At 43.8% G+C, this 15,007-nt stretch overlaps 1 protein-coding gene across 1 annotated transcript in view; it reads right to left on the reverse strand.

Annotated features, from left to right (window-relative positions):
• ADAMTS7 (ADAM metallopeptidase with thrombospondin type 1 motif 7) overlaps positions 1–15,007 on the reverse strand; it is a 625,092-nt gene that overhangs the window by 300,226 nt on the left and 309,859 nt on the right. Inside the window, exon 11 of the mRNA XM_078682968.1 lies at positions 10,268–10,413. Coding sequence (XP_078539094.1) covers positions 10,268–10,413 — 146 coding nt within the window. The remainder of the gene's footprint in view (positions 1–10,267; positions 10,414–15,007) is intronic.

Here is a 15,007-nt window from a genome sequence, read left to right on the forward strand (position 1 = left end):
GTTAGAACTCTTGGGCAGGCACATTTTTAAAGGAGATGTCTCTGAGGTTTTTTTGGTATTTGCTTACGGGTTGGGGGGCTTTTGCCATAATCAGAGCTGAGGTACCTGACTTTCAATTAAGCCCTCCCTTTAAGAGGTCTGAGACATCGCTAGTTCTTCCTGGCATTTATCTACACTAGACTCAGAGGCTTAAACTGCAACAAAATGATTTGGGCTTGACCTCTAATAACGTCGTAACTTTTTTCTTAAAAGAATTTTTTAGGGATTGTTTTTAAACAGCCCTCTGTCCAGCAACACGCTGGTATCAGCAATCTTACTATAAACTGGACTTGACTTCATCAAGTAGTATTTAGTTTCCTCTGCAGTCTGGACTCTAGTGATATCACCACTGAGTTTTGGGGTTGTGGGCAGTGTCTCTTTTTCTGGGCAGTACCCTGTGTGGGTACTATCATTTACCTAATAGGCAATGGGAACAGATCCCATACCAGGGTGTGAAGGTTGTCAACATCCATGCGTCTCTTGGGCTGGGAACGGCAGACTGCTAACCCTAAAGGTTTGAGGTGTGATGGTGAACTGTGCAGGCCAAACAGCAAGGACGCTGAAATGTTTCTCCAGTTTCAAGTGCTGGGCGATGCTTGTCTGTGAATCACTGCCTTGCTTCTTGGCCAGCTAAATTTACTATTCTTAACTTCACATCCATTTATATTGAAAAATAAGTATCTTCAAGGTACGTAGATGTGGAGTTGAGAATATTAAATCTAAACGTACCAATATATATATAGATAGCTAGATAGACAGACCGATAGATCTAAATCTGAACATTGATTCTACCCCAAAACATGGGGGGTCTCATAGTTCCAAACTATGAATTATCTTACCAAGCTGTACAAACTCACTGTTTCTTTTACTGGAGGCTACCATCGTGTGAGCAATCACAGGCCTGCACGGCGAGATTTGTGGCAAGGGGCCTCTTTGTAATCCAGTGTCAATGGATTAAACAAAGAGATTGACACACATATAAATACTTGGAGAAGAATTGTGTGGCTTGGCAAAGTCTTGTTTAAATGCCAGTTCAGGATTACCCATACTCACTGGTATTAATGTAAGTGAGAGACAGACAACTTTTATTAACAATATCTATAAGCTAAACTTGAGTACCTTTAGAGACTGGTCTCAATTAATGATGTCAGTAACAATAAAGCATCCAAAAGGATATGGTCTTGTAATGCAGTAGACATGTTCAACGTTATCATGCAGGAGGAAAACTATCTTTACAACTAAGTTTTTACAACGTTGTGCCTTTAGTTCGCATTTTGTACCATGCATGTTTTTATGTTTATGCCTTTACAACGCATTTCAGGTAAGTTTGGGGGTTAAAAGGGGTATCCCCTCACAAATACATTGTTAATATGTATAAATGTATATAAACAATGCATGGTAAAAATGCAATCTGTAGGCATGCAAAGTATTTCCCTGTGTTGTTCTGTCATACAACCCATGCAGAACACATATTTCAGCATACAGCACAGACTTTTCCTTCCACATCTAGGGGAGTTTAAAACACTCAAAAGGGAGCGTGTGAAACACGGCATCCATGTAGGAGCAGATGTACGGATCTCCGCTGCTCGATCATACAAATGGGCAGATCTGGCTGACCCTCGCCGTTCAGACCCCTTATGATGGTGGGAGACATATCAGAAAAGTATCTAGAACGGGGACTGCCCTCCGCTGATGGATGGCTGCCACGGTGGAAGGACGCCGACGCCATGAGGGCCGCAAACACAGTCAAGATGGTGATGGTCATGGAGCCCGCAGCATAATTCACAGGCACGATCACTGGGCACAGAGCCAAAACGTGGAGCAGAGACTGTGGCGCGGGGCTGCTCACCCCCTCAACGCTTGGCTGTCTGCAATTGCAGGGGGCCCAAAGGCATTGCCACTGCCAGGATGCTGGGCCCGCATGAATGGCGCCGGAAGCGCTGCAGAGCCATCCTGAGGTGATGACTGCATGCAGTGGTGGTTAGAGGCCCTATGAAGACACAGTGCTGGAGATTGTCACATGAGTTCGGAGCCCGGCCGCCCCCCATCACTGGTCAGTGCTGTATTCCCCCGGAGGGACTTGTAAATGTCTATTGAACAGCAGGTATGGATATTATGTTGAGGCCAGCAGTGGGATGCTTCAGACTTGCAGACGGTGGTGGCTTGGGACACTCACTGCAGGCAGAAGTAGGGAAGCGGACAATCAGGCATACAAGCTTGGGAGGACAGCAGGGACAAGCCGTCCCACCTCACACACCCCCAGCCCGCTCCCGGATGACCCTGACAAGCCCCTCCCTGATAAGGAAGGACACTCTCACTGTGAACCAGGTGACGGAATTAAGATTGTGCCCCCGATATGCTATAGGGTGCTGCAGCGAATTAGCCTATAGAAAGATCTAGGCACCCCATGGCGTCTCTCTGCGGGAAAAAAGACATGACACTCGAGGAGATGCTTACCAAGCCCCTGCCAAGAAGGCAGAGCAGCCTTGTGACACTTTGCCCACTTCATCGATCTCACCTATAGCGACAGACACAGACCACCTAGATGGGGAGGCCCGATCACGCGCTTCTACATGGAGATCCTCATCAATACGATGCGGACTGACATTGCCGCCCTAAAGCATGAGATGGCCGCAGAATTTAAGGAAATCAAAAGAGATGTTGGTGAGCCGGGACAATGGGCAGCCACCCTGGAACAAACCAGTGGTGTGAGAGAGGAGGAAATTAATTAACACCAACATGAATTGCTTGAACTATGTGACAGAAATGCAGACTTGAAGCTTCATCTGGAAGATATCGAAAATAGATCCTGATGGTCAAACACTAGGATCATAGGAGTTCCTCTTCAGGCCTCCCCTGGAAAGCTAGAGTAATAAGTCATCCACCTCTTTCGCCATATCCTACCAGAGCTCGCAGAGAATGAAATTATCCTGAACCTCATGCATAGAGCGGGTCGTCCTTCTGCGGCCCCAAAACATCCTGACCTGTGTGCACCACTATGACCAAAAGGAAGCCATAATGTCAGCAATGTGGGACAAGGGCTCCCTAATGTTCAACGGATCGAAAGTGTGGCTGTACCAGGACCTATCCACTATCACATTATAATGCCATCAAGCGCTCAAGCTGGTCACTACGTTCCTATTGGAGAAAGGAATCAGATATAAATGGTGACACCCCTTTAGACTGATCTTTGCCTGGAACAACGAGACACACATGATCCGCACCCTGGATGAGACAAGACTGAATCTGGGCCTGGAGGCCCAACAGGGAGAGGATACAGGATCCAGACACTGAAGAACTCGCCAATCCTACCAGTGGCATGTAGGCACACCCACCACGTGCCACAGAAGAAAATCAGCAAACCCAAGAAGGCAGAGAGTCACACAGAACAATCAGCCTTACTTCAGCAAGGGTGTCTTCTCAGACCAAGACTCCACCTAGCATGAGGCAGCAGTAATTGCAGGCCAGACAGTGGCATTGCCGTCTGTCGTGCCCTCGCAGTTGGCATCGCCCCCCTGGATGGGTGGCCTGGGGTCTGGTGAGTCTGCCCTTTCTTTTTCACCTGTCTGTCAGTGCAGGCAGAGTGGAGCTCCACCAAACCGTTTTGCTCCATTGCATGTGCACACCAGTGAGATGAGCCCCAATCATCACATTGTTCTAGCTCCTGAAATCAGGCGCGGCTGGTACAGGTAAGAGAGGTGGGGCATGGCGGAGGAGGGTGGGGTGGGGGAGGGAGGGAAGTCGACATATGACAGGATAGGAAAAATAAAACCACTTACCTTGCTCTCATTGCATCACTGAGTTGATGTTGCAGTGAGCGCAAGGGAAGTGGTTTTATTTATCCCCCCCCCCTATCCCGTTGTTTGTCGACTTCCTCCACATCCCACCTTGCCCCACCGCTCTTACCTGTACCGCCGCGCCTACCAGCAATGGGATTGCTTGAGTTATCCAGTTTTGTTTACTACCTCATTAACTCTTGCTCGACGACCATGCTGCATGATCTTTCATCCTACATGGCGACAAACTAATTCGAAGTCAAAGGGGAGCCTTTGACTTTGTCAATCCACTTCTATGCTACTCCACCAGGAGTACCACCCCCCTCAGGAGGACATGGTTAAAATCCTGAGTTTAACCGCTTCTCTCTATGCTCTGTGATATCTGTCTTCTACAGGAGACCCATCTCCTCAAGGGAGACTGGAAGCATATGAGGTCCCGCTGGTTCAAACACATTAAGGATCATGTCTTCCAGATTCAAGCTGTAATGCCTGGCAGGCTTCGCTCATTAAGGCTTTCGATGCCCACATGCATCTTTATAGTTGCCAACATTTACGCCCCAAACGACCATCAAGAGAAGTTAATTCTAGATGCAGTAGTGCAGGTACTCACCACTCCAGATGCCGACATACTCATAAGGGGCGACTTCAATCTGGTCCCAGACACACTTCTAGACTGTTCTGCCCATAGGACAGGTCAGGCGGGGGCTTTTACAACTGCAGGCCTTCGCTGGCTATGGGAAATGGGGCTAGTAGATATATGACATGTTCCTAACCCTACCATTAATGACTTTACCTACTTCTCAGCTTCCCAGCAAACATACACCAGAATACACTACTTTCTGGCATCTCCCTACATCACAGCAGCCACCACCCAAGTAGATATAGGTGCAGCAGTCTTGTCTGACCACTTTTCTGTCTCAATGACCCTGATCATGCCAGGCGCACAAGCGTCGCACCACATGTGGCTTCTTAATCCCAATTTGCTGACACACGAGTCTACTCTATAAAAAAGTTAAAGAAGTACTTCACACAAATGACACACCAGGCACTTCCATATCTTTACTCTGGGACACTCTAAAAGCAGTCCTGCAGGGCATCGTCATAGCCATCTCTACCCGATTTAACAGAGAAAGAAAGGATAAGTGCACCAGCCTGGAAACCCTGGTGATGGAGCAGGAGGTAGCCCATTAATAATCCGGCTATAATAAAGTGAAGAGACAATTAACACTGGCTAGAAAGCAACTTAAGGCACTATATATGGACAAAGCAAAGTACGCTCTCCTCTGTGCTAAACTGAAATATTATGCGAGGAGCAATAAAGCATAACGACTTCTTGCTCACCGTTTGAGGGCCCAGGCACACAAACAGAGAATAACTAAGATTCGGGGACCCCCACGGCCAACACGCGTATGATGATGAATCATAGCACAGGAATTTGAACGCTTTTATTCTGACTTATACTCGACAGAGGCATTCAATTATGCATACACCGCAGATTAAGTTACTCATGCACCTACTGTGTGTCTACTGGCCGCAGATGCCCTCGAGCTGGAGACAGACATACAAGAGGAGAAAGTCCTCGTGGCCATAGCTTGGCTCCAAGTGGGCAAGGCTCCAGGGCAAGAATGGCTCACCGCCCACTTCTACACATTTGCTGTGCACTTGGCACCTATCCTTACCCGCCTCTATAAGTCCGTCAGTGATAGTGTGACACGATGAGGGAGGCCACTCTCTCAGTGTTCCCTAAGCCCTGGAAAGATTCTCATCATACAGGCCTATCTTCCTACTTAATGTAGATGCTAAGATTTTTACAAACTTCCTTGTGGCCTGACTAGGCGCCTATATGCAAGGGTTGGTTGATCCAGACCTGGCTGGATTTATTCCCGAAAGAAGCTGTAGTAGAAATATAACACAACTTTTGCATCTTTTCAACGAAAAACACACCATTCCCGGATCCCAGCTCTCCTACTATCGATCAATGATGAAAAAGTATTTGACGGTGTACACTGGCCCTTCCTCCAGCTAGTGCTAGTTAAGGCAGGATTAGTTGCCCGTTTCTGGAAGTGGATATGGTGGTTATACTAAACCCATGTCCACAGTGAGGGTTAACGGCCTGACATCGCGATCCTACAAGATCGCAAGGGGAACGAGACAGGCTGCGGCTTATCCCCACGCTTATTTGCCCTTCATATGGAACCCTTTGATGAAAGATCTGTAAAAAAAACTCCCTCATCGTGGGGATTACCATGGGCCCCATAAATTTGCATTATATGCGGACACTGTAATAATCACACTCACCCAGCCCACACCTCCATACCTCCAATTCTGCAGGAGCTTGAGGAGGCTTCTGGCTTTCAGGTTACCCTACAGAAATCCCGGGCCCTCAACATGCCTCAAAGTGACAAACTTCAGCCAGAGCGCCTCTTCCTATTCCCATGGGCTACACAAGGGGTCCCGTATTTAGGCCTTCAAATATATTTCACGGCAGAAAAGACAGCAGAGCGCAATTATCCTGCCTTTGCTGATGACCGCCTGCTCTGACATACAGTCTTGGAGGAGCAGCCCCATCTCGTGGCTGGGATAGATAGCAGCATTTAAGATGACCCTCCTTCCAAAGAATCCCTATTTCATGCTAACCTATATCTGGGACGATAGGGGGACACACATAGTCAAGAAACAAGTCTACTTACCTGTGCAAAGGGTGGCCTGGGCATTTCCCATATGACCCGCTACTACCGGGCTGCCCAACTGTGATATATTTTGGAATGGAGTAGAACACATACGGAAAAGCCCTGGTGTTTTATTGATCAAGTGATTGTCGGGATCCATATATGGGAAATCCCTCGGATGCCCAAAAAACACTGTCCGGCCGGTGTGTATATCACTCCAGTGATACGGGCAATAATAGGGACATGGGATAGGGTTAAATTGGTCAAGAAACTCTCCACTCACCACAAACACACATTATTGGGAACCCCGACTTCCTCCCTGCCCTACAGGGTACGATGTTCCTTGCATCACAAAACGCTAATTGTAAAAGGATAGGGGACTTATTTGATCACTGCAGCCTTATGGACTTCCCCCAAATCCAAACCAACTATGGGGTGCCGAATAGTGAATACTGGTTGCTGGCACTACGTTGCCAACCGACACTGGGTGATTCACCCCCAAGTGCACCCACTTACCGGCAGACCCCTTACGCTTTTTGAAAAGTTGCTCCTCACCCACCACAATGATGAGGGCCTTCTTTCTGATGTCTATAATTTACTGAACATCCCCATGGCTTCTAATATATCTCCAGCCCAGAAGAGGTTGGAACTGGAGGGCGAGCGAACCTTTTCTTCCAAACAGTGGCCTGACATTTTACATAGGACACATACCTCCGCCTATAGTGCTTCTGGGAAGGAGACCCTCCTTAAACTGACCCACTACTGGTATTACACCCCAGCCAGAGTGGCTAAATGGAAACACAACAGAAATTATAGCTGTTGGTGCAACTGTGGCCACTCATGTATGCTAACTCACCTTCTTTGGCACTGGCCTAAACTACAACACTAATGGACAAACGAGATAGCTGAAATTAACGAAAAGTACAAAACAGGTATCCCTAGGTTTCCCAGCTAAATCCGGCTAGGGCTTGCCAACGTCCTGACTTACCCTTTACGCTTGGCGATCGAGAAGGCAAGAGAAGGCAAAAACCCCAGTCATTTTGTCCTGGCAGGTGCACAGAGACAACACTGAATGGCTACATAAACTATGGGACTTACTAGGCATAGGAAAACTGACAGCTGTTGTAGACCATAAACTCCCACAATTTGACAAGATATGGTGTCCATGCATACAATTCCTTGCAAGAACCTTCCGGCAGTTCACTTGCCCGGTATACCGGTGAATACTTCGACTCCCAAGCACGGAGACCAACAAAGAGTGACTGAGAAAGAGCGGACTAGAGACTTCCATGCTCTCCCTGCAACCTTACAGCACGTTTACTGCTACCTCATGATGTGACAATTTTAATTTAAGGTTCATTTGATTATAAATGTAATTATTAACCTATCTTGAGGAACCTGAACCATGCCGGTATTGCTTGGCTATAACAATGACCTCCACAAGGGCTGGGTGCTGAGATTTAAACTATTTGCAAAATATGCACAGCTGTATTCTGGTGGAGGGGTTCACCCTCTTATCCTGGTGCACGAGGGACACAAAGGCATTGCACTCCGTAATGTCAGCGAAGATGTATGCTACTGAATTAATATAGCTCCTTCCAGACCATAAAACATATGGACAGACTGTGAGAAAAACGGTAACCAGACAAAATATCGAATTTAAAATCTAGAATTACCAAAATATCAAAGTCAAAATATTGAATGGACAAAATATCGAATGGGCAGAATATAGTGGTGAAAAATATCGAATTGAAGGTAAGTAATTTATTATCGATTTTCAAAATATGGAAAGTCAAAATATCTAAGTATATAATATAGGTATTAAAATATATAGAATTTGTAATAATATCGAATTTTTAAAGTGTTTTGTATGTTAGTATATGTGTGAAAAGTGTATATTATTTTTGTAATTTATTTTAAGTAATGAATTTTATGTTATTTAATTTTTGCGTGATTTAATTCTGTAGCGGGTTGTGGGTTTATAGGGGAATAGGGTGGGAAGTAATTTAATTATATTAAATTAAATATTAATTTTTAGAAATTACTAATTATTTTTAATTTAATTTTGCGTTTTAGTTCTGTAGCGGGTTGTGGGTTTATAGGGGAATAGGGTGGGAAGTAATTTAATTGTAATTAATTAAATATTTTATTTATTTATTGGTATTCATTTTGAATTAATTGTTAATTAATTTTTAATTGTTAATTAATTATTATTAATTGATTAATTGATAATTATGTTAATTTTATTAATTTGTTTTCTGTAGCAGGTTGTGGGTTTATAGGGGAATAGGGTGGGAAGTAATTTAATTGTAATTAATTACATCTTTCAAATAATTTTTGTGTATTGATAATTAATTTACTGTTAATTATTAATTGGTATTAATTTTATTATTCATTAGTTTTTGTTATTGAAAATTAATTAGTTGTTAATTAATTATGAATAGGTAATTAATTGTAATAACTAATATTTATTTGTATTTATAATTGTTTAATTATTACATAATATTAAATTGGCAATTAATTTTAATTAATGTTTTATTGGTATTGATATTTAATTACTTTTTATTAATATATTAAATCATTACTTTCCCTACTGTTAAACTCACTAGAGTGGGAATAGTAATTTTTACTCCTTCGCTATTCAACGCTTTCCCTACTGTTGCACTCTCTGGAGTGGGAATAGTAATCTTTACCCTCCCGCTATCCAACGCTTTCCCTACTGTTGCACTCTCTGGAGTGGGAATAGTAATTTTTACCCTCCCGCTATCCAACGCTTTCCCTACTGTTGCACTCTCTGGAGTGGGAATAGTAATTTTTACCCCCCCGCTATCCAACACTTTCCCTACTGTTGCACTCACTGGAGTGGGAATAGTAATTTTTACCCTCACACTATCCAATGCTTTCCCTACTGTTGCACTCACTGGAGTGGGAATAGTAATTTTTACCCCTACGCTATCCAACGCTTTCCCTACTGTTGCACTTACTGGAGTGGGAATAGTAATTTTTACCACTACGCTATCCAACATTTTCCCTACTGTTGCACTCACTGGAGTGGTAATAGTAAATGTTACCCTCCCGTTATCCTACGGTAAAAATATTGTATATTTTTTATTAATATTATGTTATATATATATATGTATTAAAAAATAAAATGTTATGTTTTTTTAAATAACTTAAATTAATTATTTAATAATTTTAAGGTTATTTAAGTATTTTTAAGTAGGTTTTAGTTAATTATATTTATTATTTCATTAATTTTAAATTACTTTTAAGACATTAAAATATTTTGACTAACTATATTTTTTAAAACCATATTTTTGATTCGATATTTCTGTACTTACCTCTTTGTAGATAGGAATTCGATATTTTTGCATTCTATATTTTTTCTTCGATACTTTGGTAATTCTATATTTGTGTATTCGATATTATGTCAGTGATCCGAGAAAAACATATGTAATTCCCTGGTTTCTGCACATACATTGGAGACGTCAGTGAGATGCACTCCCTGGGACTACCTGTGGACACAGGGTGGTGTGAACCATAGGATTGTTTTGGATGTTATCTAACTCTATTCAAGTGCTTGCTTGCTCCCTAGGAAAGATATATTGGCTCACTGGTTAAAAAATGTTCAATTCTGCTTGTATCACTAGCATCTTATTGTACTGGTGGACACTTGGGATTGGCTATGTATACTGCTGGGTCATGCGTTTTATTATTATTTAAACAATAGGCCATACTGTTGAGAAACGAATAAAAAAGAGAAATAAAATGTGTTCAACTTACGTGGGATTACTGCACTGGCGCTCAGCATACTGTACTCCAGCCCCGCAGGTCTTCGAACAAGTGGACCATAAGCTCCAAGAGCCCCAGCCTCCATTGATGGACCCCGGCCTGTAGCCCACGGGCACACAGTCACCATTGAAACACCACTAAACAGAAGACAGATGGCAATGGATGAAAGCCGAAACACAGACATACCTCCCCACCTACTCCCTGCCTCACCTTGCAGTAGGGCTTCCCCTCCATACCTCCCTCGACTTCATTACTACTCTTCTGTACCATCTACCTCAGGTCTGACTGCAACACAGTAACAAAGAAAACCAGCTTTGACAATCAATCTTGCTAGTCTCTCATAACACAAGTTCAATTCTGCCAATGAGAATGAATTTTTGATACACTGTATTGGTGTTCTATGGGTCTAAAAAAAGACAGGGATTTTATTGGTGTTGTGAGTGAAATTTGGAAGAAAATAAGTAATCTTATTGCAACTAGTAACTTTACAGCATCTCTGATGAATGGGTCAATTCCCCAAACGGACAGATGCTGTTCAGACATGGGCTAAGCATAACACTGTTAAACATTGCCTGATCTGATTCATACAGGGAACTGAATTCCAGAACCATCTACTGGAAAAAATCAGCCTACATGCAAATCTTGCAGTGGGAGGAAAAGTAAAAGTTACTCAATGTAGTGATACTTGTAACTTATTCCGGTTTTAAAAAACCAACATACTTGAGGCATACAATTTGCTGATATGGAAGGAGTGAAGAGTACTTTTTGCCAGCACAAGAAGCGTTTATATTTCAATTTCAAAGTACCTTGGAATCCATATGGGGACACAATTGTATTGGAAATTTCGGAAGCCTAGCAAAACGTTTTCCTTAATATAGCCTAACCAAATTGAGATTCAGATCTGGACCTGACATCATAATTTACAGAATGCAAGAGGTGCAGCCAAAGTACCGATTTGAAGACAACATACATTGAAAGGTGATGCTGAAAAGCCATAGAAGGTGCTTTGATCCTAACTGCATGAATATGGTTTTAGTCTGAAGAAGAGATTCTACTAATAGCCCGGGCTGAGCCCAATATGAGCAATGGAGAACCTATTTGATCAGCATTGGTATGGCCCACTGAAAGTTGAGGCTATTTTAGACATCAAATTGCAATGGTTTATTTCAACATCCAGAGAAGGGTTCGGAAAGAATGGGGGATCAAGCTTTTCTGGTTCACATTAAAACAAGCATTTACAATGCAATGGTTTCGCCTTTGGAAAAGTTAGAGCTATTGGCATTGCTCATGACATTTCTTTTTTTTTTTTACTTATAAATAAATGGCATTGTTATTTACATTGCTCACAGCCCACACAGCCCTTGCACTGCAAACGAAACCCTGCTAGCTGCACGATTAATGCACGCGCTCAGCGTACTCTAAATGCGGAGTACACTCTTGTACTCCCTCGCTGCACTGTACACCCCCTACGGCACTCCTCCATTGCACTTTACTACATCACCGGAGCACAAGAGGTGCCTGCTGCGTTCTAAAATCATGCACCCGTGCTGCACTTTACATACTGCACCCTCAAACATTATTTGTTGCACTTTAAATGGACGCACTGTCCCTCTGGGTGAGGACCTGGCTCCCTTCTCACAGCACTTTACTCGAATACACCCTTCTGCACGTAAGGGCACCTATGTCAGCTGCGCGTTATTCAGTAACTTATTTAAACGTACACCCTGCAGCACGTTCAAAGCACATTACTCATTTGATTTTCACTTTAAATTCACACACTAATTCAATTTAAGCTCGTGCACAATCACTGGACTTTAAATCCATATACCCGGGTCATTTTGTGTGTACAGATGTCGCCTGCACTTTAACTCATTCCAACCTTAAATACTATACTAGACAACACCGCTGCACTTCGGATGAACACGTTAGCACACATTACGCGGTACGCTTATAGTGTGAAGCCGAAGTGCAGGGAATCCCTTTCCTTCCACTGCACTTTAAAGGACATTTTTTCGACTAATGTCTCCTAAACGTTCCCGTGGCATTTCGAGATCACACCCATCTGCACTTTGCTATTTATTAATAGGTTACCGAATGTATTTAAGGATTAACCGCCCCAACTTTTTTATCAGCTCCACTTTCACTTATTTATTTCCCCTCTTCATTTTTTTTTGGGGGGGGGGGGGTAGCCTAACAGCCAAAACTGTCGACTTTGAATCTGAAGAACCGTGTTGGAGTCTCAGCGTTGGCACAGCGTCCTGTGATTCTGGGCAAAACACTCACTCTACCTGTAGCTACAAAAAAAGCTTTGCACTAGTGGTTACAGGCGGCACTGAATGGACATCGCCGCACAACCCTCCAACCCCAAAGACACAGCACTTCACTCCAGTAGTTATGGCGGGACTTTGAATATTGCTGCTACATTCCTTGCTCAGGCTATGCCGATGAGACGTAATGTGGCTTTCCTCCTCTGAACTCGAACCCTTTCTCACTCAACATGTTACAACCCTGCACCATAGTGGGGTTATGTGCAGAGGGCGACCCCCTTCACCTATAAAATTCCTCTTCTGAACCTCACCTTTCCTCTGTCTATAACTTGTTCTCCCATTATGAATGTCTCTTCAGTTCCACCCAGAAAGCAGAACTTATATAGTTAAGCCAAGGCTTCCCATCAGACATTCAGCCATCTACAGTGGAGTCCTAGCCGCTTGACAATTAATTTATAGTTTTGCTCAGTGTGAACCTGAGCAATCGGGATAGTAGAGCTTTTTGTCAAGCATTAAATGCATATACAAATAGAGAGATCGATAATAGAGTTCATAACAGAAAAGTGTATAATTCATATAAACATCAAAGCTTTACAATAGCCAAAGAACATGTCTGGAGCAAGATTTCGTGAGGAGAGCTATAATAGGGGCCAAATGGTAAGTTAACTTTCACATGCACAATGTCTTATTAGAATGGAATATCAAAGGCTTTTCAGAATTCACTGATTGGTTGAACACACATTCTGTGACTAAGCAAATAATTGCACATACATTCAGACGACACCTCTACAGTTATAATTGCAAAAAGAACAATTGATGGACAGAATGCTGAACACTGTCAAACATTCACCCCAGTACAGAGATCTGGGCCTAAATTCGTCGTTTCTTTGCTCCTCAGGCCATTACAGTTTAAACCCAGTCATATGCAAATCAGTCTTGACCAACTTCCCCTTCGGAATAGTCGATTCCAAACTGTCATCACTCGGCGTTCTACGAACATAACACAGGTTAAAAGCATCCTACAGCAATACCCAGGTAGCCCATTAGATACACAGACTTCAATAGTGAATCCCAGGCTACTCTATAGACAAGCATTGGTTCTATAGTGAAACCCAAGCTGCCCATCAGACAGTGTCTTCTGTAACATCAAATGTAGGCTGTGAGACAGTCAGCACTCTCCAGCAAAGGACTTGTAAGCACGATGTTTTATCCACAACGAAGCACCGGAGCAAAGGCATCTACAGCAAAACAAAGGCTGTCTTTGCAACGTTCAGGCGTTACACAAGCAACTTCACCGAAGCGAGGCCGCCTGTCACAGGCTCAGTGCTCCACACAGTAAACAGAGGCTCGAGCATCTTTATAAAATACAGACTGTTTATCGCTCTTCCACCTACAGCGCAGGACTGGAGGGCACTGAGCTAGATTACAATAAACAACATGTTTGGCACATGACAACCAGAGCACTAGATCAGCGCTCAGTTTTATTACTAGGTTGCAACATCTTCGTCTGTCTGATATATTCCCCTTAACGTCGCAGCAGGGGAAGAACCCATTCGAAAGGCTTGTACGTAGACAATCAGAGTTTTACATGTGCCCACATACTATATTCCAAAATGTAACCATAAGACTATATCAAATAAAGTAACGTCCGAGTTCAGGTACCCTCACTCAAGCCATCGCGCTACCGTCGCGTACATCACTTCTGTAAGAAGAGATAACCCTTTCAAATGGAAGAACATCATCTAACGTCATCTTTAACGGCCACCTCTATACTGCAGCTCCCAAACTCACCCAAGGGTTACTGGTTTGCATTCTCAGCAGTCGGTTATATCCCTTTAATCCCCCCCCTCCCCCCCGACGATCTCCTGGCCCTGGAATTGAGCAGATGGACGGATGCGTTTCTGCTGTCTCCGCAGCTTGCTGCGAACACAGCTAGCTGCTTGCTTTCAACGTCAATGATACATTTTGAAATGGAAAGGACCTCAGTCCCAGCAAGATTATATGCATGTATAAGCGATCACCGTCGCACTATATTCCGGTAACCGCACACAGGCTACAGTAAACCCACATAGGCTTCTCAAGCCCCACCCCTGCCCGAAGCATGCCTTCTAAACCTCAGCTTGTGCTAATCCAGATCACTTAGCAACAACAGACCACATAATGTAAGGGGAATCCCTCCCCCTACACAGCGACCTGGAATAATGGAGCGACAGCAGACAGCCCCCTCCCCCACCGAACCCAGCCCTGTGGACGCCTTCTTACCGTAGACTGTCTCTTCCATTGCTGCAAGCGGCGAGGGTGTGGGTTAAAGGTTCGAAACTGGGCGCGCTTCTCTGGCGCGGTGTCCGTTTATGTTTCAGGCACTTCGTACCTAATCACACATTCCCCACCGGCCACACAGGCCGCTCTGTCGTCCTCACCCAGACCATCTCGACCTCGCCTACGAGCTCACACACGGCCCTTC

The sequence above is a fragment of the Lissotriton helveticus genome, chromosome 3_1 (assembly GCF_964261635.1).
Source record: "Lissotriton helveticus chromosome 3_1, aLisHel1.1, whole genome shotgun sequence".
Taxonomy (NCBI): domain Eukaryota; kingdom Metazoa; phylum Chordata; class Amphibia; order Caudata; family Salamandridae; genus Lissotriton; species Lissotriton helveticus.